The 27,200-nt window shown below is 41.1% G+C and overlaps 1 protein-coding gene across 2 annotated transcripts in view; it reads left to right on the forward strand.

Moving 5' to 3' along the window:
* Window positions 1–27,200, forward strand: part of LOC143334012 (junction plakoglobin a-like) — a 159,100-nt gene that overhangs the window by 114,944 nt on the left and 16,956 nt on the right. For both annotated transcript variants that reach the window (XM_076752473.1, XM_076752472.1), the window contains exons 9-14: window positions 301–420; window positions 2,297–2,515; window positions 15,085–15,237; window positions 15,365–15,484; window positions 15,909–16,059; window positions 16,531–16,652. In XM_076752473.1, coding sequence (XP_076608588.1) covers window positions 301–420; window positions 2,297–2,515; window positions 15,085–15,237; window positions 15,365–15,484; window positions 15,909–16,059; window positions 16,531–16,652 — 885 coding nt within the window. The remainder of the gene's footprint in view (window positions 1–300; window positions 421–2,296; window positions 2,516–15,084; window positions 15,238–15,364; window positions 15,485–15,908; window positions 16,060–16,530; window positions 16,653–27,200) is intronic.

Here is a 27,200-nt window from a genome sequence, read left to right on the forward strand (position 1 = left end):
AATGTTTTTTAACAGAAACAATTGCAGGTTTCACAACACATCTTTTCAGCCCACTTAAGTTTACCTTATATCCAGTGTTTCATCATGTGAACAAAAATGTGAAGCAATTGGTTACGTTTATTTGATATGAGATGGAAATAACTATAACTATAGTGATATTTTACTATCAATGGCTGAGTCGTCACACAGTGTGACTTATAACCCTGCTGTGTGGAAGCTGTACTTAAGCCAAGCTATCGCTGCTCGGATTTGAACATTTGATCTCTTGCTTGGTCTGTCTCCACCGGGCTGTCTTTGCAGGAGGGGTTAGATGGTCTGTTGCAGATACTGGTCACCCAGCTGGGCTCAGATGATGTCAACATGTTGACCTGTGCAACTGGTATCCTGTCCAACCTCACCTGTAATAACTCACGCAACAAGGTAACAATAATGAGAGGTCAAATGTTTGTGGACATCTGAACATTTCTATTATATTCTATATGTGAGAGTTGAACATGTGATTCCCAAACCATGGGTATTAATCTGCAGCTGTAACTCCCTCTTCTTGGATGGTAGAGAATGAGATACACATACTGTAGTGTAGTTCAACATTCTCAACGAATTAAACACCCATTTTAAATCCCAAATTTTTGTCTTATAGCACGAGATACCATGTCAAGATTTTGACTTTCTATGTCATTATTATGACACATAATTTCGATTACTATATGGTGAACGAAATGTTCGATGTTGTAAGTCATATGTTTGATTACTGAGTCCCATTTATGAGACACAAATGAGATGACAATCATCATACATCTTTACACCATGTTTGGGAATAGGCATAGCCAACCATTTTGACACACACAGAGGGGCCACCACAAACACCAAAAACATGTACCTGAAAAACCAATGGACAGAATATCACCACTTTTGGTGTGCAGGCTCCGGGCTCAAGTATTAACCAAAATCTGAAGTGCAATATTGATTGGTGCAAGTGGGTGTGGCCTATCACATATTTGCTCATAACCGTGGATGCCTCTCAGCAGTCCTGAGTAAACTCACTAGAGGCATCCTGTCCTACCTCTTGAACATTTCCACTGAGTTTCATACAAATCTTATTAAGGTGAGACAAATGGCAGAACTTTGAGTGCATTACTATTGAAATGCTGCAGGTTTTGTGATAAGGAAAAAGTCATATGATTGACTTCACTTCTTGCTTAACTAAAATTGAACTTGATGAAGTGACTTCGTTAATGTTTGTGAAGCCTGATAGCCCCGCGTTGCTGCTTTAATTTTTCTTCCTTTTTTTGGGGTACAAAGGGGTTTGAACCCAGAATTACTGCTTGCAGATATATTTTTTAAATGTATTGTCAGGGAAGAAAAAACCCAGCTAACCACCCCCTAAAACCTTCATTTGGTCTGAACTAAAGGAAAAAAGATTTACTGTTAGCTTTATGGTCTGGCCCAGTTTGTGTTCACACAGCCTTCTTTTCAACCAAATCTAGAGGTAAGTATCTCATTTATTGGACAGTTTTTGTGACGTTCTCCTTCATCATGAGTGCTACATGCTACTTTACTGATTTGTTTATTTATTTTTTCTGGTGTCAAAAAGAACTCATGAAGTAATTTATTATGATCAGTTAAAGTCATGACCGAAAGTAGACTTCATTTTCAGAAATAAGGTAATATCTATGTAGACTGTGTTTCCTCGATAATTGATGGTCAGCCAGTGGATAATAGTAATTTAGCTTTTGAATCCATGTTACAATTGCATATCCGCTGGAGTTCAGGATGTTGTCTTAATGTGTATGTATACACACCTTAATTTACATTCCCAGAAACTGCTGTAGTATAAAATGTGAGTGCCATGCAGAGCTTTTGAAAGCTGGTCACAATTTGATGTCTTCCTGTGGGCCTTCACAGTGTGTATTCTGTGAATTCTTAAAAAAAAGAGAAGAGACCCAAAGGAAAAGCCAATATATTTCTTTCAGTATTTAGTTAATGAAAGATTGCAGTTTCTCTGTATGCTCTTTACCTTAGACAATCTGCATTCTGCACTCCTGAGGAAAATCAATTTACAAAAGCAATATATCATACTGATATTGACTGCATTCTCATTGCTTTCAAGCCTGGACACACACACTTACACACACTGTACACACATGCCATTTATTTATCGTTATTTTCTCTCCACTCCATGTTTTGAAATCAGTTTCTGTGTTATACTTAGTGGTTTTCATACTGCAAATGAAGCTTCACGGCACACCTGTATTCCAGATGAGCTATTCCATTCGCTTAACCTGTTACCCCTCAGACTCTGGTGACTCAGTATGGTGGTGTGGAGGCGTTGATCCATGCTGTGCTTCGTGCTGGGGAGAAGGAGGATGTTGCTGAGCCAGCGGTCTGTGCCCTACGTCACCTTACATCACGCCACCAGGATGCCGAACTGGCCCAGAATGCTGTACGGCTGCACTATGGTATCCCAGCTGTTGTCAAGCTGCTGGGGCAGCCGCACTACTGGCCTGTCGTAAAGGTGAGCCACAGTAGTATTGTTTTACATATATATATATATATATATATATATACATATATATATATATATGTATGTATGTATGTATATGTATGTATGTATACATACAATGCTTAACAAATTTATTGGGGGGAGGTTACGTGACCGGCAAGCGCAATGGTCGGAAGACTCTAGAGCTCCCATGTGATATCCCCACTTTTACTGATAATTTGATCTCAAAGACCTCGGCAGTGTTATATTTGGTAGTGAGAGCCATATAGGATGTCAGGCAAAAATAAGTTATTTGACTCGCCAACCAAAACCCCCCAGCGAAGCATAAGCAACAGGATGCTAACAGCTTGGCGGCTACCAAAGTTAGCATAGAAGTAGCTATCTCTTCAGCCCTAGCCAAACAGCGTGACTAGTTGGAAATGGTTGTGACCCGTGCTATTACCAATGCAGTGGGAGTGTTAATGACTCTGTCAAGAAACTTCAGAGGGACTTGGACGCCCATATGTGATGGGATCTGGGAAAATCAGTCACATGTCGAAATTTTACCTTTTGGAGATTTTAATATCACCTAGAAGCTTATTTCAAGCTCTTTTCAAATCTGTTTTCATTATTTTTATGTCTGGTTTGTATCAAGTGTTATGATCACTCAAAGTCAGCTGATCAGTCGGATTTTTTGGAGTAGAGTTTTGAGAAAAACAGAACTGAACACGACCAGCTACCTCAAACCCTCTCTGTCTCTGAAGCTTTGACATCTCTCTTTGTGTATCTCGCAGCATCTGACTGAGGTGTCAAAATAATGTTTTGATGATTAGGGTGACCAGATGTCTCGCTTTGTGCGGGACAGTCACGCATTTCCATTACTTTTCACATGTCCCGCTAATTGTGATGTTGTCATGAATTGTTAGCGACACTGTCAATAATAATTAGCGACAACATCACAATTTGCTATGATAGATAAACTGTCTTCGTAGGCTATGTAGTCTAACACGTTAGGGGCAGATTTCATGCGCTGTTCGTAGGGTAACAACAAACAGCGTGCGTGAGATATTTTCAGGAGTGATAGACAAGATGTTGCAAAATAATAATTTAAAGAAAACCCAATTTCACCAATATTTTCACCATTATTTTTGACCTATATTTACGTTTTCCTGGAAAAGTGCCAGCACGACATCCGACGGGTTTTCCTAGATTCCATCACATATGGATGTTGTGTGGGGCTTGATGTCTAAAGTTGAGAGGGTCCAAGCAGATATGCGAACCATGAAACGGCAGATATTACAGACCACCAGCCTTGAAAAGTTTCAACAGAAGCTCGCCCTGTTAGAGGACCACAACCGGAGAAACAATGTTCGGATTACAGGAATCAGTGCAGGCAGAGAGGGCGACAACGCAATCACTTTTCTCCAAGTGGATACCCTTGCTCGGTAACAGAGCTGTTCAGATAGAGAGAGCTCATCATATTCACGGCCTGCACGTGACGGGGAACATCCTGCAGAACATGATACTGCGGCTGCTTTGGCACGGAGACAACAACGCTACACTGAACGGCGCCCGGGAGGCGACGAAGAATGTGAAGTGATGGAGTAGGAGTGCGAGACGGTGCGGGAGGAGAGTATCGGCACTTGAGGATATGGCGAGGAGTTTTTCATGGCCCAGGCTTCACCATAAGATCTGCCCTGTTTATTACAGACATCTATCTGTTCCATACTACTTTTGACATTGAAGGCTGTTGGTTCCTTTCCAGGCTATACTACTGGTTACTGTTTCTAAGAGAGAATATGGGCCTACTCCGAAACAAGAGACCCTATTGATGCTCAGAGCATGGCAAAGGGACTTTGATCTGAAAGATGATGACATTTCCTGGAACAATGTGTGGGAGAACATCTTTCTCGCCTCCAAGATGTTTAAAAAATGTTGTACGGATGCTGCTATATGTCTCACTCGCTGTGGTTCAATAAAAAAGTTCTTTACAAAAAAAAAATTATTAGACCACCTGTCAAAAAACGAGAAAACATAAATATTTTATAAATCTTTCAAAAACTTGTTTAAAACTAAAAATGTTATTGTTATTTATTTGGCAATTAACAAACTGAAATAACTAAATAGTCCTTTTTCACACATAATAACCAAAAACTTAATATTTTGTATGGCCTTCTTTGGCCTTGATAACAGCTTGCATTCTTGCTGGCATTGTTTTTATGTACTTTTCAACACTTTCTTTTCTTATTGAGTTCCAAAGAGTTTCCAGCTGTTCCCACAGACTTGCTTTAAATGAAACTTTTGTGCGATCAATCTTTGAACCTACTAAGTCCCAAATTTGTTCCATAGGATTCAAATCCGGACTTTGACTTGGCCAGTCCATCAGTTCCAGTACTCCAGATTCCTTTTTCTTGGTCAAATAGTCTCTGCACAGTTTTGAAGTATGCTTGGGGTCACTGGTATATGAACCCACGCCCAATCAGATTCTGTCCAGAAGGGATTCCATGATGCACTAAAATGTTATGGTAGACGGTCTTGTTCATGATACCGTCCATTTTCACTAATTTGCCCATGCCATTTCCACAAATGGAACCCCATACCATAATGGAATCTCCGCCGTGTTTCACTGTGGGTGCAATGCATCTGGCATCAAACCGTTCTCCAGCTTTTCTGCGGACATAAACACGATGATGCTGACCGAAGAGTTCAAACTTGGACTCGTCCGTCCAGAGTACCTTCCTCCAGTCATCAACAGTCCAGTGTTTGTGCTCCCTGGCAAATCTGAGGCGTTTCTGGATGTTTGCAGGCTTCAATAATTTAAGCCTTGTTCCGTCAGTGGTGGCACGGTGGCACTGTTGCCTCACAGCAAGAAGGTCCCGGGTTCGATTCTCGCTGCGGGCACCGGGGGTGTGTCCTCCACCATGCCTTCGGTGCCTGCTGCTTGAAGAAAAAGGCTTTTCTGTGTGGAGTTTGCATGTTCTCCCCGTGTTCACCTGGGGTATCCTCCATAAAATATACCCCCACTAAAAACATGCAAGAAGATCACCACCTGACCAATGGTGACACAAGGAACTGGGTCCCCCGGGTGCCGGCGTTGGATGGCAGCCCACCGCTCCTGGTCTGCCGCGGAGGAAGGACGACCAGGATGGGTTAAAGGCGGAAGACAAATTTCACCAGTGCATGGCGTGTGTGGGCATGATGCATGAATCTGTGTGACAAATAAAGGGGATTGTCCCTCTGATTCTTCGTCAGTCGTCTGCTTGTGGTCATTCTGGAGACTTTCTCAGACTCTGATCTAAAAGCATTAATCTCTGCCTGAAGATCAGCAGTGGTCTTCCTTCTGTCTCTAGTACTTAAAATCTTGAGGTGTCTGACATCTGCTTCAGTTAACTTTCGTTTCGTGCCTCTTCCTTGGCGCATTTTGTAAGTACCAGTCTCGGCAATTGACTCCAAAGCATACTTGACCACACTGTGAGAACACTTTATGTCTTTCCCTGTTTGTCTCAGAGACCATCCAGCATCATGAAGTGCTTTAATGCGGACTCACTCACTTTCATTTTCAGTGAGCTCTTGACGTTTTACCATTTTGAACAGGAATGAGGAATTTCAAACTGAATTCACCTTTTTATACCCAAATTTGAGCCGACTCACTGGGCTTCTCTGAGAAGTCAGAAATTAATCAAGCATAACATTCAACCACTAAAACTAATTTTTCTGTTCAGGAATGCAAGTAAATAACTATAATTTGACATATTAATCAAGAAATAATACTATGTGGTAACACTTTCTATGAAGACCACATCTATAGTGCATTATGAGTGCATTCATAGTGAATTATAATGCTCATAATAAATCATAATGCATTATGACTACACTCATAATGGTTTATGGTGCACTATATCAACAGTTACAAATAACTATAAATCTAGCTTATAATGACTTATAAATCCAAGGGTCTTATGAGTGCTCTTGACAGGTTATAAACTACAGACTGACTGATGGGGCTTATAATACATTTTGACTACTTGTATCCCTCTATACACACACCTCAACAATAGACTGTTGTAAGGGCTCATATAATACTCCATGAACGATCATAAGTTATCAATTTATGCTTTAAGTAAAGTGAAGTTCATATGGTTGCATCTGTAATGCAGCGTACCTCATTGTAATGTTTCATTGTTGGTGTTAAGTAAAGGATAATACATTTGCATGCATTTAAAAGAATCTATGCTGCATCATAAGTCATTGTGTCAGATACTAAAATATAAAGACACTGCTAAATACGTAGACATAATAGTTTTCAGCTGAAAACATGGTTTTGGGGTTTAGTTACTGTTGGTATAGTAGTGATACAGTAGTAGTAGTGATATAGTGATATAGTAATGAGAAAAAGACAAAACACATTTTAAGTCTCTCTATTTCTCAACTTTATTTTCAAAATAGAAACCTTAACACTTAAGTGCAAACATGTGGCATTCATTTTAACATGTTAACGTGGCAAACATTTTTAAACTTTCACTCAACGCTACTGAAAAGTATAAAAATAAATCTCTTTGTCATCATGAAATAATAATACTAATCTTGTATCGGCATCAAGTGCAAACCCAACCTTAACACTTAAATGAACAATCAGTGACATGGTTAGACATGGGTGGTTTTTATACTTTGCAAGTATACACGTGTGTGTGTGTGTGTGTGTGCGTATATATATATATATATATATATACGCACACACACACACAGTATATATGAATATCCTGAACAGCAGCAAGAGACAAGTAAAGACACACACTTTGATACACATCTCCCATCATGCTTCACTCCCAAAACACTTCAGCTGTGACAACACCCGCTGGCATGCTGTGTCCCGGGAGAGATATACACAGACGGATAGAAAGGTAAAAGAGAGAGAGAGAGATAGTGAAAGCTCAAGAGACAAAGCTGGTTGTTTTGTTTCTCAGGAAGAAGAAAGACTGAGAATGAGCGACACTTAGTGAATGCAAGAAAGACAGGACTGACAATATCTAGGTTTCAGTCCAAATTAAATGGACAAAACTTAATGTCTAAATCCCTGCAAGCAGTCCCAAGAGGTTCATCAATTTACAAAACAAAACTGTTGGAGGAAATGAACAACATACTGACAATGTAGCTATTTCTGGAGCCTTACTTTGGAGCCTGGTGTGTGTGTGTGTGTGTGTGTGTGTGTGTGTGTGTGTGTGTGTGTGTGTGTGTGTGTGTGTACACACACACACACACACACACACTACACATCTATATATATATATATATAGAGAGAGACAGATAGATAGATAGATAGATAGATAGAAAGAGAGAGAGAGAGAGAGAGTCCAAGACCTAATGATGATAACACAAGAACCAGTGAATTTTGCAATTTTTGCATTAACAAGTAAAAATTCCAGTCAGAAATTCTGCTGCAGCACCTGTGTAAGCCTCTACTTGGATACAGTAGTGCTTTGAGCTAAAGGCTCACAATAACAATGCTAACATAGCACCCCCTCTGAGACACATCAACAGCCAGCTTTCAGGAGGTTACTGTTGCAAAAACGGGGAGGAGGTCATTAACGCCATGGACTTGCGTTCATTTACTGTCAGCTTGGATTGCACCTTACTGAGTAATTTAACCTGCAGCAGTGGTTGTCAGTCAACATGTCCAAAGACAGATTCAGTGGAAATTTTATATTATTTGTTTGGTGTGTGTGTCTATTTTTCCTCGCCGCTAAATCAGGCACTAGTCATTTTCTTTTAAATAACACCTCCACCAAGTCTCTGGACACACACACACAAACACACCAGGGACTTTTCATCACTTGTGGGGACATTACATAGACTTACATTCATTTCCTGGAGACTTACCCTAACCATAACCACTATTTGCCTATTCCGACCCCTATACCTCAGTGTTTCCCAACCTTTTTGAGCCATGGCACATATTTTACATTAGAAAAATCACAAGGCACACCACCATACAAAAATGTCACAGAAAGTATATTTATTGAAATATAATGAAAATCTAGTCTCAATTTACTGAATTTACTTTCTCAGTGTGAAACCTGGGCCTGTTTAGTTGATCACAAAGCTGATATTCTTGCAGGAATTGAAGAAAGTCACACAGGAAGATTTCACCCAATTGGTGCTCTAAGCCAGCGGTCCACAACCTTTTTTGCGCCTAGAAAAATAGAAACGAATAAAAACAAACTATCAAAAAAAAAAAAAAACAACAACTCAATATTACCCTGAATGTAGTTGTTGTAATTAGTGGGAGCCCTGCGCTTGTTTCTCTTCAACGAGAAGGCTTCATTGCCTCATTTGCGAGCCTGTCGCCACATATTATGCAGAGCGGGCTTGGTGCATGAGAATCACCTGAAGCGATAAACCCGTATTTTAAGTAGGACTGCTGATCTTGTCTCTTAAATACAGTTTTCTTTTTCTTGGAAGTTGTCGGCTCTTCTTCTGTCTCATCATTTGGCCTTCTCCCCTTCCGAAGAAGCTCTCCAAAGATGTTTGGGTTTTTTTTGTTTTTGTTTTTTTACTAATTTTTGCTAGGTTGTGGGCTTACTTTTTTACGATCGTATCACGAGACGAGCGGTTTGACGTGTATAGAGGCACAGGCGGATGCACCTGATTTTCAAAATGAGACTTTCAGACTCTGATGATCAATAAAATATTTTTTATGTTCAGTCTCTCTGTCTGGCCCGGCACCAAATGGCCCACAGACTGGTACCGGTTTGTGGCCCGGTGGTTGGGGACCGCTGCTCTAAGCCTTAGAGCACCAGTCAGGTGAAATTGGATAATCTTCCATGGCACACCTGATGATTTCTCATGGCACACTTAAGTGCACAGTGGTTGGGAAACACTGCTATACCTAACTTAACCTTACCTAACCCGTAACCCTATCCTCAGTCTTCACCCTAAAATGTAATGATTTAACTTGTGGGGACTTGTATTTTGTCCCCACATGTGACTGTGAGTCCCCACATGTGACTGTGTAAACAGATTTTTGTCCCTACAATGTGAATAATACATGAGTGCACGCACACACACACACACACACACACACACGCACACACACACACACACACACACACACACATCAGGTTTTCATCACTTTTGGGGACATTACATAGACTTACATTAATTTCCTGGAGACTTACCCTAACCATAAACATAACCATAACTTGCTGACCGTAAGTCTTCACCCTAAAATTTAGTGTTAGGCGGGTCCCCACAATGTAACTGTGTAAACGGATTTATGTCCCCACAACATGAGTAATACACACACATGCACACACACGCACACACACACACACACACACACACACACACACACACAGCTACATGTGACCTGATTTGCTCTTAATGCCTAAATTTATTCCACTTCACTCTGTAAGCATGTCTGTCATTTTCAGATGTGCTGATCCAGAAGACACTAAAAGCCTTTCCGCTCTCAGTCTAGCATGACTCAGATTTTGACAATCAGATATGCAAATTAACCTAAATGTTTTATTTAAAATGTCGACTTTCACACTTCATCTGCTGTGTGCACTGTTAACAGGCAGACTGGCACAGAATGCTACATACTGTGTATAGGACACTGATGCACTGAGGTGTTTGATATATTTTATTAAAAGATAATGAATGGACAACACTTGTGGTAGGCATCATGCAGCATGCTAGACCCAATGATCTTTAAAATGTGGACAACAGTGCGCACTTTCAGACAGTCTCTGCTCATAGGCATTCATGATGTTGCACTTGGATATGCGCAAGAAAAGTGTCAGTCGTGTGTGAAGTGAAAACAACTTCAAACCCTGGCCATTGTCACACACCCACACACCTGGCCAATGGCTGATGTAAAGAATTACAGACCTACGTATCCCTCTTCTTCCATTTCTTTCTAAAACACTTAAGCATACTGTCTTCACTCACCTCTCTGTATATCTTCACGAGAACAACCTTCTTGACTTCTACCAGTCTTGTTTCAAGGCAAGCTACTCAACTAAGACTGCTCCCCTTGCCATCACAGAGGAACCCCACACTGCTAGAGTACCATCCCTCTCCTTCATCATCATCCTGCTGGACATTTCAGCAGTGTATGATACTGTGAACCACCAGATCCTCCTCTCCACCCTCCAAGATTTGGGCCTCCTAGGCTCTGCACTCTCTGCTTTATTTCTTCATTCTTCTTAATTTCTTGCAATTTTTGGGTTGTATCCATGTGGTTGAACGCACATTTTGTCTGTTGCTTTGGAGAAAAGCGTCACCTAAATAAATATTAAATAATGTCAGCCAGCTACCTCCAGAAGTAATGACATTGCCATCCACCTTGTTTGTAGTTTTAGCGTCATGCTAATTAGCAATGTTGCAAATGCACACCAATGGGCTAAACAAAAATGCTAAACATGATGAATTCTAAATGCTTAGATTACATTAGACATTAGCTTAGATTAGACACATTTATGAATCTCTAGTGAAGAAACTCTTTTGCCACCAAATCAAGTGTACCATAAAAAGCCATTTGAGTAAAGACTAACAGCTGATGGATCTAGACTGCATCCAAAAAATTGTACTGCTACTTGAACAAAAGACTGTCTGAATAATTTGGTAGAACACTGAGGCTGAATGAGTCGCTCACTGAATTAGCTTCTTAGTCTGTTAAACACATTGTGTAACGAATGGCCTTCAAGTCAACTCAATATACAGAACCATTTTTAGTTTAGCCCTTGTTCTCTTCTCTATAGTGACCTCAAGTGAGTCTGGGTAAAGCCTATCATTGAGCCAGCCTTTCTGATCATCTTATTGATCCTGTTTTTTTTTTTTTTTGTTTATCATCTGAACTGTATGACTGTCAGGAAATACACACAGTCAGTCAGTCAGTCAGTCATGTTAGTCAGTCAGACAGCAGCATAGCTCTCTGGAAACCGATCACGTCAGGAGGTTAACGATCTTTGTGATATTTTTCATTGCCTTGTGTTGAGGTGAGTGATGATGAACTAGGGGCTAAGCTGCCACAACTCTTTCACAGTCTTCTGCTGTTTGTGGAACTATTAACACCACAAATGGAGTGTAGCCAAATGATGGCCACATCACCAGTCCCAATTCCTGCCAAGGAACTTTGTGGCATGTTATATCCCCCTTTCTCTCCCCATGTTTCCTCTCTGCCCCCTCAAACTGTCCAATGAAGGAAAAAAAGCCCAGAAAAATAATCTTTAAAGAAATAATAATAATAAAAAAAAACAACTGTATCATCTGCCTCTAAAGTTCATTTTTCTAGGAGTTGGGAACAAGACAGCTGTTGTCTCACAATCAACGACACACTCAGAAATGCCGGGTTATGTCCTGTGTCACACCAGTGCTGATTCTAGTGACCATTCCCTCTGGCCAATCAGTGGTCTGCAGTGCTTTCATGTCACCAACGTAGCATGACTTAGCTCACGTAGAACGTTGACTGAGGTGATACCAAAAAAGCACATGCTGCCAGTTACTCTCCTTATTCAAAAAAGACAAAAAGAGTGAGTAGAGTCAAATCGATCTGACTCGTACCACACTGTGGAAAAGACCTAGTAGTTTAGTCATCTGATTTATCACACCAGTCTGTCTGGGCCTTTACATTTTGGAGCAAGTTAGGCAGAAAATTATTTTTTTGCTTTGGAATATGAGATTTTAACCAGACTTTGTCATTTTCTTCAAATATTTGCTCACTCCTGTATGTGGTTACTCACAGAATCAAACCTGTATATGTCAGGAAATACAGTCACATCAGTCCGTCGGACTGGCAACAACAGCAAGCTCTCTGGAAATACATTAGCCCTCGTCGCCTTTTTCCGTTTGTTTGCATGAGTGGTGATGATTAAGGTACTAAGCTGCCACAACTTTTGTGCAGTCTACTGCTGTGTGTGGTGCCGTTAACACCGTGAACAAACTGTAGCATCTGACTCTAATGTTTACAAGGAAGGTACACCTTTTGTCTGGCATTAGTTTACTACAGCCCAGTGGCTGGGAGCAGTAGATGGCGAACAGACTGAAAAAATAGGGATGGTGAACTGGCTGATGGCATTGCCACCCTGCAACTTCTTTGACAACAATGGAGCTCTATGACATAGAGGAAAAGATATTTCAGGCTTTGAATACACATGCAATGCTAGTTAGTAGAATACTTTCACTGTTGGTGTGGTGTGACAGCAAGAAAAATTCAGATAAAAAAAAAAATCTATGTATAAACTGATTCAAATTCATTACATCTGCGCTTTCTCTCACTCTCTGTTAACGTGTACAGTGAAATGGACACTCTCTGTTTTGTCCCTCCCCAACTTCCATGTGCGCGCACGCACACACACACACACACACACACACACACACACACACACACACACACACACACACTTGCGCTTCTCTCTCTCAGTCTTACAGTCTGGCCAACTTGGACAGATTATATTAATGAATTGAAGTACTGGAGCTTAAAGATGTGGAATGTGACTTTATGAGGGAGCTTTACAGAGCCAGAGTAGGTGTGGGCGGGGGAGGGACAAGAGGTTGTTATCATGGTACTATATCATTGTGTTTTCGTGCCCCCTGGCTGTCTGTGTATCTTTGATTTAAATCTAAAATAGAAGTGTTCAACATTAGTATTGGATGTCTTTTGTCATTTTTCAATTCTGGTGTTTATACAATACCCAATTTTTTTAAATACATGGTAAATTAGGAACACATACACTGGCACATGGCACAGCCAATGGCACAGCTGTTGGGAGCAATGTGGGGTTCAGTGTTTTGCCCAAGGGCCCTTCAGTTTGCTGACTGCAGGGGCCAGGGATTGACCACCAAGCTACTGATTAGTGTATGGCCACTCTATCTCCTAAGGCACAGCTGTCCCTTAGAAAAGATTGACTAATAGGCAGATGAGACAGTATGTGTTGCACTCTAATGGCACCTTTACTTTAGTGGCAGAGTGGGAATGAACGCATTTACACTGTCAGTGGAGTCGAGATATTTCAGTGCATCACGCTCTTCAGGGATCAGTGATATCATTTTTAGTGACTGTATTTTCAACATGGAACAGGTATTGCAGGTATAGGTTACTGCAGTGAGATGCCACTGCAGCGAGGGTAGTAACAGACTTGTCGCCAGAGGAAAATAACTGGACTAGCACCTGATTTTTGGTGGCGGCCCAGTTTTTTGCTTTAAAAGTGTTCTTTCCAAACAATTTCTCAACAGCATTGAGTGCCTTTGTAGTATATGTGCATGAGTTTCCTTGAGTATCTCACAATTAAATATCGTGGTTTGAAAAACCTGGATATGCATCATGGAACACTTAAATACAAAGCATGATACTGTGACATATAAACACAACATCAAGGTGTTTGAACATTCTTTTTTGGTACAGAATATGATAGCTGAGATGGTGAGGGATCAAGACATGACTGCAGAATTGATCAGAAACTTGGAAACTATATCATGTACACAGGGAGATAAATAACCAGGTTCTCATATTACATGTAAACATCAAATCCCAAATATGATCAAAATCAGAGTAAGGCTCAAAACCGGGATCCACATTAAGATCTAACTCTGATTCATTTTCCATATGACAGACCTGAGACATTTTCTTTAGTTCATTGCACACATCTGAACTTGAAAAAATGGATGCTTTTCCTCATAATTTAGTCAGTTGGTACATTAAAACTCTGTGATTAGAAAAATGAGTTTGTATTCACTTTTAAAGCTAAGCAGGGGGCCTGTTGGCTCTCGTTCCAGTCAGTGCAGTTTGACACCTGTGCTGGTCACAGAGAAAGGTTCACTCAGTTACAGTCAATCACATGTTGAATGTTATCTAAGGATGTACATTAACTGAAAAATGTTCTGATCAATGAGCAAATAAAAAAGGCAATTAGCACTAAATGCAAAAGTAAAGGAGATTTTGAAACTGCCCAGACATACTATGCCAGCTCTCAGTACTTAACAGCTTGTGATACTTCAGTGCCAGTACTGATTGGTATCAGCATGTGTGGTCATTTGACATGCAGATGCTGAAGACAATTGCTAAGGTTATGAGAATATTTGGACATAAAAATAGGTTTGTGTATCAGAAACGTTTTTCAAAAAACTGTCACATTTTCTCTGCATGATTTCTAAATTTCCCTGCATTTGTGATGTGCTTACATTTTAAAGGAACTTTACCAATGTGTTTTTCACTGATGCTATTCCCTCTGAAATGTCTGCATGGTTATGCATGTGGTGATTTGAAAGTAAAATTAAAGCTTTTCTTAGCACTTTGCTGGTGTAGCAATGAGATAGCACTGAGCTCTTGTGAATGTTCAGATGCTGGCTTTCGGCCCAGCCGTCTCCTCAGCAGTAAGCGAGCGCTCCATCCACAGACAGCTGTTAAATCTTTTTAATCTCATCCCTGTGATTTCTTTTGATATGAAGCATCACAGACTGGTTGGTAAACATGAGTGCAGTGCATGCATTTTGCTGAAGTTCCAAACAGTAACAGGCACTGAAATTTGTGTGCACCCCATGCAAAGTTGCCTTTAAAGCTGACCCAAATAGAGAAAGCACTTTGATCTCTGTCCTCTTCTCAGGCAACGGTTGGTCTGATCCGGAACCTGGCACTGTGCCCAGCCAATCAGGCACCGCTGAGGGAGGCGGGTGCTATTCCACGATTAGTCAACCTGCTCCTGAAGGCTCACCAGGACACACAGAGGCACGCCTCATCTGCACAGCAGACGTACCAGGTACCAGTCAGGAATCAGCAGACACAAGACCATAGTATGTAGTAGTGTCAACCACGGTATTAGGTCAGCTGGTATAACCTTTCTTTGATATCTGTACCTCTGTTCTTCTGTCTTTCTTCGTTACCAGGATGGTGTTCGTATGGAGGAAATAGTAGAGGGCTGCACAGGAGCACTCCACATTCTGGCCAGAGACCCCATAAACAGAGGAGAGATTGCCAGCATGCAAACCATACCACTATTTGTACAGGTACACACACAAATGCTACAATTGCACATTACATCAACATGTCTACACAAACTGCAGAAATACCTGAAATGATATCAGCATCATGAACCCAAGGAGCCAGGTTGTTTCTTCCATGTCCTGAATAGTTTGCAGTGGACTGAAAGTGATTTGAGGGATGGAGGAGGAAGTGGTCAAATTCTACATGTAGCTTGAAGACATTTTGCTATTTCAAGGACTAATATTTGGGACACATAAAAATGTTTTCCAACAAAAGACATTATTTTTACCTAACTCATACATCGACAACCTACATGCACAGTTGTGCATGCTTCTATATACACACAAGAGCATGAATAGCTTGCTCCTTGCACCTTGTGCAATAATGCATGGATCACTGGTTTATGTTTGTGTGTGCATCTGTGTGTGTGCATGCATGTGTGTCTAGCTGCTGTACTCGTATGTGGAGAACGTGAAGAGAGTATCGGCGGGTGTTCTGTGCGAGCTGGCCCTGGACAAACAGTCTGCAGAGCTCATTGATGCAGAGGGAGCTTCAGCACCCCTTATGGAGTTACTGCATTCCAACAATGAGGGAATCGGTATGTCTCTCTCTCTCTCCTTTTCTGCTTACAGCAGTTTATACTTACTGTGAGCTGAAGAAACTTTAACTGATGGGCTTACCATTTTCTGAAATACACTGTCACAGAGTACACTGCCATTCACCCGTTTATATGCACATTATCAATTTGTGTCTGTAACAGCCTACATGGAAATGCATGAGATAGAAAAGATCGATCGCTGTCAGACATTGTCCCACTTTGATCATTTTTTGCAAAATAGATAGATAAATAAATAAATGGAAATTTGAAAAAAGCCCTAATAAATATTGTGATGGTTGGTTAAATTTATGTTAATTCTTGTGATCATATGATTGCAAATTCTTGGAGGAACTGACTCTTCATGTTTTGGGTGAAATTACCTTTAGTCCATCAAAGAGGGCAAATAAGTCTCTTTCTTTCTTTTTTCTTTGAGATTGTTTATAAATGACTGATGTTGCTGTCTACTTGCAGCCACCTACGCTGCAGCAGTTCTGTTCCGAATTTCAGAAGACAAAAGTTCAGACTACAGGAAGAGAGTTTCAGTGGAGCTCACACACTCACTCTTCAAACACGACCCTGCTGCCTGGGAAATGGTAAGAACCCTGTGTGTGTGGATGCAGAGGTGACACAAAAGTTTAACTTTAACACCACTCTAACAGGACGTGTTAGACAGCATAGATCACAATAAAATGTGTTTTAATAATTATACGCCAAGAGTGTAGTTTAAACTTCAACCAATTTCCAACCTGCTGTTCCTTTCAGGATTCCAGAAATTCTAGTCTGTGTGCAGATGACAGACTAATTGAACAAAGGCTCATTATTTGAGAAGTCCCTGCTTGTTTTTAGAATAACCATGATTTTCACCAGGCACGTATTTGTGACGTTGTGTATGCGACGCATATTTTTCTCTGTCCTCCATGCATCTCCAGTCCTTGCTGGTCATGTTTCAGAGGCAGAGCATCTTGCCTGCAAAGCTTTGTTGACTTGCTCACATTGCGTTTATTTGGTCATTTACCCTTGATTTTTGTGCTTCTACCATGAATAAGTAGGCTCTGAGCTAAATCGTGTCTTTTTTTTGCCTGTTTTTATTATGTTTCCAATTGATGTATGACTGGGAATCTAAACAGGGTTTTTTATTTTGTAAATTCTTTCATTCATTCATTGGTTAGCCCAGAAATGGGTTGGAGTCTCTGGTCCAGGTAAAAATTGGTTTCACTCCTACCTATCTGATGACAACTTTTTGTTTTGGCTTATTTCTCATCGAAATGAGTAATAGCGACATTGGTCGACAGCGCACAGTGTATTGATTTCACAATAAAGGCTCTAAAATTGTGAAATACCTTTGTTATTTTTTGAGAGGGGTTTGGCCTATTTTTTTCTATTGGTCTGCATCCGTGTCACCTGACACGAGTTTCTTTCTGTGACACAAAAAAGGTGGACATTTCTTTTATTCTCTGTAGAAACTGCAGTATTTTTTAGTTTCTGCATTAAAATGGCTTTTGATATCATTTCCTGCAAGAAATATGCACTTTTTTCATAATCCTTGTTTAGTGAAATTGTATAATCTTTAGTTTGGATGATGAAGATTCAGGTCTCGACAGAAACTTGTTGAAATGCTACATTTTCTTGTTAAGTTCAAGGTAATTACTTGGGGCCCAAAAATAGAACTCAGACTTAGAGACCATGTCAAAATTCAACCAAGCTCAATTTATTGGAAGATTAGTGCATGGTGGATATCTAGAGCAATGGAGCGGAGCTGACTGGACTGTGTTGTGAATCAGAGGCAAACAGTGGAGCAGGGCAGGCAGTGGCTGTAATCTTCTCTAAGAACACTGGAGACTGACAAGGATCAGTGCATGGCAGGCAAATCAGGAAGGCAGGAGACAATGGACCTGAAGAAACCAGGATTAGGCAGGTTCAAAGACAGCAAGAGAGAATTGCAGAGAACTGGGTGTGTTGACCGAACATAACATTATGTGACACATGGAACAAACTGGTAAGAGCAGAGTGAAGGATCGTGGTTTATGTACTGCAGGCTTCAGGTGTAGTTGATGAGTGGATTGGCAGCAGGTGTGCAGGTGAGTTGGCGGACACTAGGTCACCACGCCCAGATTGAAATAGACACACACATATACACACAAACACAGATAGAGAGAGAGACAGAGAGAGACAGAGAGAGAGGGACAAACAGGCCACACTTGGGAGGGGAAAACAGCAGATAAGCAAGGAATGAGGAAGGAAACCTGCTAGCTCCAAACATTTCTATCATCTTTTGGGTTTCTGATGGACTACATGCTTTGCTGCCGCCACCCTCTGCTAAGCAACTGCTCTGGCCATCCATTCATTCCAATACCAAGATCCACCTAATCAAGTAATTGGTGCCTAACCCTGAGGATGACCCTCACTGTAAGTTCACGTTTTTTCACTTTCAGGTTTATTTTATTAATGGTATCCAACCTTTCTCAAAATCAAAACAAGAAAGTTTTAATTATAAGTTTTTGTTTTTTTTTTTCCCCCAGTTTTGGATAGTGTAGGGCTAGATTACCGATGATCCTCACACACCATTTCTTTGGAGGCAAAGCTAGTCCACTTTGCTCTATCTGTTACAAAACTGTAATTTATTTCAAGCTGATTAAGATTTTGTGTGTCCATGGTTCCGTCCCCTTCAGACACACACATGTGCACATAATGTTGGAGTGCTTTATTGGATGACATGGCTCAGTATTGATCTTCTTCATCATTCTGTCATTCTACATTTTAAGAAAGATAGTTTCATATCAAATATGCTTAAACAAGTCATAATAGTGGCAACAAAAGACTAAAAAAAAAAGCAAACACCTGGTGGAAGATCTCACAATTAATTAGGTTAACAGGTTAGTAACATGATTGGGTATCAAAAGAGCATCCCAGAGAAGTCTATTCTTAAGTCAACAATTTAAGAATAATGTTTCTCAAAGTAAGATTGAAATGAAATTGGGAATTCCATCGGCTGCAGTACATAATGTCATCAAAAAATTCATGAAAATATATATATTTAGCACTTTTAATACTTCTCAGTAGTGTGTGGATATGAGCACCAAACAGCACATGTCTTGCTGCTGTGTCTGTGAACCTGGGATAAGGACGGAAACAAGATGGGACAATCTGTTAGTTGCAAAGAGTATGCGCAACTGAGAGAATTGCACAGCTTGAGAAGGAGATTTAAATGCTGCATCAATTAAGTGAGAATGAGCAATTCACAGACTCTGTAGCAGCTTCTGTACAAAGTGCTGAAAATGGACAGACTTTTATACATGGGATTACATCAACTGTAGTGCATGCTGTCACAGGTCTGGCTGAGCCACTGCACTGGATATGTCCTAACGCCACTGAATCAGCTGTTGAGGCTATCAAACCAGCCATCCCCAATGACACTTCTTTCTGGCACAGCAATGGCACCAGACTGAGAGCATCCACTAGAGTGAAGACTTGGGCAGATGTCTTCCACTGCAAAGACAAATCCAGCGAGAAATTAAATAAGAGGGCACCAACTCTCACCCCACCATCCGAATTCTCACTGCAAAACAGGTATGAGCCACTGACTTTGAACAACAAAAGGTGTGAATACTTGAACCAGAGTCCTGCACGGGTCCAATTTTCGAAACCCGTGCCCGCCCCGCCCGCCAATCATCAGACCCGTGAACCGACCCGTTACCCGTGATTACATCAAATGTCAAACCAGCCCCGCCCCGCCTGTCAAAAAATGGACCCGTGTCCCGACCCGTTACCCGTGATTACATGCACTAAATAGCCTACAACAGACGGTCTCTCACTTAAAAAAAATGTTTTATTTTTTCAAGCCTGTTTTAACACAAGATGACAGCAGCCTTCATTAACGCTCTCAGCGAAGTCTTACAGTAGTAGACTGACTAGTCACACACAGACGCACCACTATTTCATATTCACCGCTTGCTAACTTAGCTCGTATCTCCTTCTCCTCCATGCTGTTTTTGTTGTTATTTCCGCGCGCGCACGCGCTGCTGCCGGGGTGTGTGTTTATGTACTGGAGGTCAGAGTGCGTGCTGCGCGGTGCGCAGTGTCTTCGCTGCGTCATGCTGCTTGAAACTAGTGATTTTCATGACACAATAAAATGTTACCCGCCCGCTTTTGGTTCCGTTCCGCCCGTGCCCGTACCCGTAAAATTATAAATGCATATTTTCCACCCGTTTGTACGCGTCAGTTGCGGGTACCCGTCGGATATCCGTGGGTACCCGGCCCGTTGCAGGACTCTCACTTGAACTATGTTGAAGCCAGGGAAACTAATCAAGCCACTCGCACCAAGGCTGGTCAAAATCCAAGAAATCTCTGATGTCATGATAAAAAACTTGCCTGTTACTGGAGAAACTGAGTGGCTGTCAGTCACAACATGTGTTCATATGTGGCCCCATTCCAACCTTGGGGAAAGGAACAGAATCTTTCTGTAGATTCTTTGCCCTGAATACATGGCTGACAGCGGCATGCCTCACCCATGGGTTTATTGACAATTTCTTTATCTTTTGGAATTGTGAAGTATGCATAAAGCCTGATGGGATACATCCAAAAATCACTGGTTCCAGGCTGCTCTGCCCTAACCTGTGTCATGTTATTGGAATGCTATACCAAAACAAAAGATAAGCACAAAGAACAGCAAAGGACACAAATTCTCCTTCTGAAAGAGGTCTTAGCTTCTTAGCTATTTTAGCTTGCTCACCACAAAACTTGCCTGTGTAACAGTGTCTCGGTCAAAATACGGTCACGTGAAAGTTGCTTATTGGGCATCCAAACTCCTCTGACTTAACCTTATCCAAGCACATTTGCCCTTGTAGCTCATCCAGTTTCAAGCTCTAATGATTCGTGAGATAAATATATTAATTATTTTTTTATCCCCATGTCAACACAAACTGACTTATGCTTCGTTCAGAATACACAAATCTAGCCCAATTTTGAGACAATTTCGTCATGGCTGACCAATTACCAGCATTGTGGCCGAATGTGAATGAAAATCGGTTGTCTATACTTGTGTAGTGTGACATGCTAAACGACCTGTCGTGCAGTGTCTGGGCACGCCACGACATAGCATGACTAGACTAGCATGTGTGTGACATCTCCCACAACATGTTCCTGAGCGTCTCTTTTCTGCAGAACCAAATTATGTTGCAGCTGTAGATTACGTTACAGTCTTTTGGCAATAAATAAATGGATGAGCTATAAAGTCTTAAATTTAAACAAGGACAAAACTGAAATCCTGCTGGTCGGCCCTAAAAAAAGAAGAAAATTGCTGTCTTCCTCCTTGTATATGTAGCGGAGGGGTAACGCCACCGCTGTGTAGGGGTAAATACAGTGTCGTTACCCTAGGCAATTGGATGATGACAGGATCTATGTCCCCAACCCTCAGTACAATTACCTCTCTGTACCCACAACTATAGGTATGATTGTGCCTATCCTGCTGCATGAATTTACCATAATAAACTTGCCTGAGATGTGGTGAGGTGGGATCACAGTAGCTACCTTAAATCTATAGTAGCTCAACCTTCTTACTAGTCCAAGCATGAACCTTCCCTCCCCAGATCTAGCAGAATGGGTGAGACACCCCTACTCTACAGGAAGTCACATACACATAAAAGAACATAAGAAAATTAAGTTATCACAACAACACATTAGGTTTATTAGACATTAATTTTGTATTATTTGACTTTTTCTTTTGGAGAATTTGTATGCCGTTTCAGGTCCAGTGGAAAACCAATTAGATATGAAACAAAAACAAAATATATATTTTCAAAAAACCGAAATACTTTCTTAAATTATTTCCCATCAGAAATTTCAATATTTCCTTATAATCACCGTTCACCTCAAAACATATAAAATCACACAAATACAGATGAACCCAAATACTTCCACCTCAGTTGGAAGACAGTCTTTGAAACACCTTTAAGCTTCCCTTTAGCTCAATAAATGACCAAAAACAAATAAATCATCCACTTTCCAGTTGAACTGTCAATGAAGATGTTAATCACTCACTTTGCTAAGTTCAATAAGTGAAAATAAACAATATCAGACACTGAGAAGACTTCGCTGGATGGCAGGGAACCTGAGAAGATCCTACTACTGTCACTTCCCTGGTACGCATGTGGATGTGTGGCGGGGGCCGATGAACTCTCTGCAGCATTCAACTAGCCCGTGGGTACCGCTGATCTCCAAGCCAGGCGACGTCCAAGCCGAATCGTCTTCTCCAATCTCCAAACACAGGCCAATCTGCTTGATTAATGCTGATTAATGCTTTCGTCAAAGCATCTCTAATCACCGTCAACTCCACGATTCATTTCACTACTGTGAGTAACTTGATTCTCGTTCACGACCCCACCCTAATGGTGGTGTAGGCTACAACTAGCTATAACTGGAACTGAAACTCAACTGAAAACAGAAAAACACACCCTGATGGTTAATTAATTAAGTGTGCCCGACGTTTACTTCACTCTTCTCCAGCACAACCGAATCCTGTCATAACTCACGGCACTTACGAGACCCCTTTGTTCTCAGTCCATGATGATTACTTGAAACAAATCCGGTGTTTTGCACAGGGCGAGTTATCCACAGTGAATGGGCAGCAACACTTCAAACTCACTCAGGAAACAACGAAGAGTCTTGAATTTACTTGAATAAACTGTCCGTTTTCACAATCTGAGTCTGTGTATAAGAGTTTCAGACTGAATTAATACGAATAAACATGTGGGATAAAGTTGCAATTTCCCTTCCACAGGCAACATGTCCCGTCTCTCTGCTCTCTGCTTTCAGACACACCCTTACATGTTAAAACAGGGCTCTGATAGGCTGACATGGACAGACTACTTAGATCCTGATAGGTTAACATATCTGTCTACAAAAGTGACACCTAACAAACTGAGCATAGAAATATTGCTCTACAACACATTAACTGTAAATATCAGGGAAGCTACCTTGCAAAATATTTTAAAAAGAAAGCTAAAAGCCTTCTTCTTCTTCTTCTTCTTCTTCTTCTTCTTCTTCTTCTTATTATTATTATTATTATTCAGTGGATTTTATTTCCCATCTTAGGTATTCTCTTTATTCTATTGTCATTCTTATTGTCTTATTATATTACTATTATTATCAACTGGGTTGTATTTTCCATCTTCTTATACATTAATTTTCTAGCCCTGTTTTTATGTTCATTCTATGTCTTGAGCTGCATTTCTTGTATGAAAGATACTAAAAAAAAAACAACTTCTTCTTCTTCTTCTTCTTCTACTTATTATTATTATTATTACTGTAATAATAGTGGTGGTAGTGTTAGTAGTAGTCATATTAATGTCATGCTAAAACAGGTGTTTGGCCATTATTGAATACCATAACTCAGGAACAAAAGGGGAGATTGTGACCTCATTTCACATTTGGTCGAATACCGAATTGGTTTCTCTAATCTTGGGTGCCCATCTCAGAGCTGTGGTATTTTTATAGATCAGTGCTGCCAGGTTGAAAATGTGAATGAAGCATTTAGATTTCAGAATGTTTAGCTTCTTTGTTGCAACATTCATATTTGAAACATTGTAGTCCACCATAAGATCACAATTTTCACTGATACTGAGCTTCAGGTAATTGTGAACGCTATTGGCTATGTTTCTAAGGTTAAAAAATTAAGGTTTCGTCTTGTTCAACCTTGCTGATGTGAGTTGATGAAGAGTTATTATCTCAGATTATTAAACAACATTTCTCTTTTATTTTTAATGCCGACCAGTAGGATTTCAGTTTTGTCCTCATGTAACTTCAAGAAATCCTCATCTGTCTATTTATTGCCAAAAGACAGCTAGTAATGGAGTCTCTGGCTGCAGCATCATTTGGATCAGCAGAGATGTACAGTTGTGTGTCATCTGCGCACCTATGGAAACATACATCTCTCTAATGATGTCACCAAGTGGCAGCATGTATAGTGAGAACAGTAATGGACCAATGCAGCTTGCTTGTGCAACCTCAAAACAAATGTCATATTTCTCGGGCACTTGATCTCCAAGACAGATGTACAACTTTCTCCCTTTGATGTATGTTTTACACCAGTTTAACACACAGTCAGAAAGACCAACCAACTGTTCAAAATGATTAAGATTTCATGGTCAATCATATCAAACATTACACTCAGGTCTAAAAGGACAAGAACTGAAACCTTATTTTTGTCAGAATTTAGTCTGAGGTCACTGATTTTAGTCACAGCAGTTTCAGTGCTGTGGTATGTTCTAAAGCCTGAATGATATTCCTCCAGGATATTATTTTCTTTAAGACAGGAGTTAATCTGCACTGAATATATCTTTTGCAGTATCTTACTGATAGTTACTTTACTGCTATTGTTTGTTACTGCATTACTATTTAGGTTGGATTTCTTTAGTAAGAGTTTTACAACAGTTGTTTTGAAGGCATTTGGGAAGATGCCTGTTTGTAGAGATGAGAGCTCATTTAATGTAAGATAGGAATTGCAGTCATTGTACCGGGTGAAGGGGAGGGTGGTAAGCACACAGCTCAGTGTGCTTTTAGTTTGCCCATCAGTTTCACGAGGGAGAGAGTATTAAATTCTGAGTTGAAATCAACAAACAACATTGTGATGAAGTTGTTATTTTCAAGGTGTCTGAAGACTGAGTGGAGGGCAGTGTAGATAGCATCCTCAGTTGATCTTCTGTTGGTGTGCAAACTGGTTAGGATCCAGGCTGACTGGGAAGTGGTCTTTGATGTGCTGGAGAACCAGTTTCTCAAAGGACTCCATGAGAATTTGGGCGAGTGGCACAGGGCGGGGGCCATTTAGACCAACTAGGTTAGGTTCTCAACTTGTCTGGCCTCCTTAAAAGTAAAAGCACAGGATTTTTTTCTTTTTCTTTTTTTTTTTTTTTTTTGCCCAGGCAGAGACCCATGACCCACTGAAAATGGGTACACGACCCACTTTTGGGTCGTGACCCACCAGCTGAGAAACACTGATTTAGACTAAACACTGCTCTGATTAAGGTGCAGGGATGGTGGTTGCTGTTTCAAAGCAGCTGGGAACACTTTCCTGTGACAGTGATAGCTTAATAATGTCAGTATTAACATAAACTGTCTGATGTTTTTCATACACATGTTGTCTGGCCCAGCAGCTTTACTTGTTTTCACTCTCAACAGGATTTTTCTCCCATCTGCTATGGATACTGAGAGTGGTCGATATTGAGGAGGTGGAGTAGATTTGATGGCTGACTCTTCGTTGAGGAGATCAAAATGTGCATAAATTGATGACACTGCTTTTGTAGCCTGTGATGGTCTGGATCCTGTGCCATATATCATTGGTGTTGTTGGTGTTGAGGTTTCTCTCCAGTGTCTCCTGATGTCCCTGCTTCTTGCACTGGAAGTGTTGTATGCTTCCGTGTCACCTGATTGAAAGACAGCTTTTTTTTGGCTCTGGGTGGGGCCCTCACCTATATATTCTTCCAGGCCTTCTGGTTGGGGAATGATTTTATTGTATTTGTGATCACCACATCACCAACACATTTGCTGATGTAATGAAGTTGAAAAAATAACAAATCAAAACAAAAATGTTGGGACGTTTGGGGGAGCTACTGGCCCCTGCACCTGAACACGCTGCAGTCACACGGCAACCATCTTAACTATCTGACAGATGGTTCACACTCACACACACACACACACACACACACACACACACACACACACACACACACACTTCAACAAACTGCCTCACCCATCTGTTATGCTTCCTTTCCTATGCTTACTACAAGTGTTCCATCAGACTTTACAGACAAGCGTTTGTGACACCTATGAACGCTAAAACCTATCTTAACACAACAGGCCTCCCTCCTGTCTCTCACAAAATCAAGATCTAAATCAAATAATGATGTTACACTGTTGCCAACTTTAATTGATGAAAACATGTACAGTTTCCTGTACATATTATAAGCCTGCGGAGCACTGCCCCAGTACAGTTCAGTGCACTGCTGGCTACTGGACCACATCAGAATCAGAATCAGAATCAGAAAAAGCTTTATTGCCAAGTACGCTTTTACACATACGAGGAATTTGCTGTGGTAAAATTGGTGCATGACACATCTACTAAAATAAGAGCACAAAATATAACAATTTAAATATATATACACAAGTCTGTTTTTTGTTGTTTGCTATTTTCCGGAAACAGTCTGTTTTTCAGAAAGAAGTCCAAGTTGAGCGTTAATGTAATGCATAGAGTTGTATTTATATCAATGTGACAAAATGAGGCAGAGGTGGAATGTGAAGAGTGTCAGGGGGGGTTCCGGGCCTTGTTGATAAGGCTGACAGCAGATGGGAAAAAACTGTTCTTGTGGCGTGAGGTTTTGGTCCTGATGGACCGCAGCCTCCTGCCAGAGGGGAGTGGCTCAAAGAGTTTGTGTCCGGGGTGAGAGGGATCAGCCACAATCTTTTCTGCACGCCTCAGGGTCCTGGAGGCATACAGGTCCTGAAGAGATGGGAGATTGCAGCCAATCACCTTCTCTGCAGACCGAATGACACGCTGCAGTCTGCTCTTGTCCTTGGCGGTGGCATCAGTGTACCAGACAGTGATGGAGGAGGTGAGGATGGACTCAATGATGGCTGTGTAGAAGTGCACCATCATTGTCTTTGGCAGGCTGAATTTCTTCAGCTGCCGTAGGAAGTACATCCTCTGCTGTGCTTTCCTGATGAGGGAGCTGATGTTCGGCTCCCACTTGAGGTCCTGGGAGATGATAGTTCCCAGGAGGCGGAAAGACTCCACAGTGTCAATAGTGGAGTCACAGAAGGTGATGGGGGCTGGTGAGGCTGAGTTCTTCCTGTTGTCCACAACCATCTCCACTGTCTTTAGAGCATTGAGCTCCAGGTTGTTCTGGTTGCACCAGGTCACCAGATGGTCAGCCTCCCACCTGTAGGCGGACTCGTCGCCATCAGAGATGAGTCCGATGAGGGTGGTGTCGTCCGCAAACTTCAGGAGCTTGACAGACTGGTGACTGGAGGTGCAGCTGTTTGTGTACAGGGAGAAGAGCAGAGGAGAAAGAACACAGCCCTGGGGGGATCCGGTGCTGATGGTCTTAGTGTTGGAGACGTGTTTCCCCAGCTTCACACACTGTTTCCTGTCA

Source organism: Chaetodon auriga, chromosome 16 (assembly GCF_051107435.1).
Source record: "Chaetodon auriga isolate fChaAug3 chromosome 16, fChaAug3.hap1, whole genome shotgun sequence".
Lineage (NCBI taxonomy): Eukaryota > Metazoa > Chordata > Actinopteri > Chaetodontiformes > Chaetodontidae > Chaetodon > Chaetodon auriga.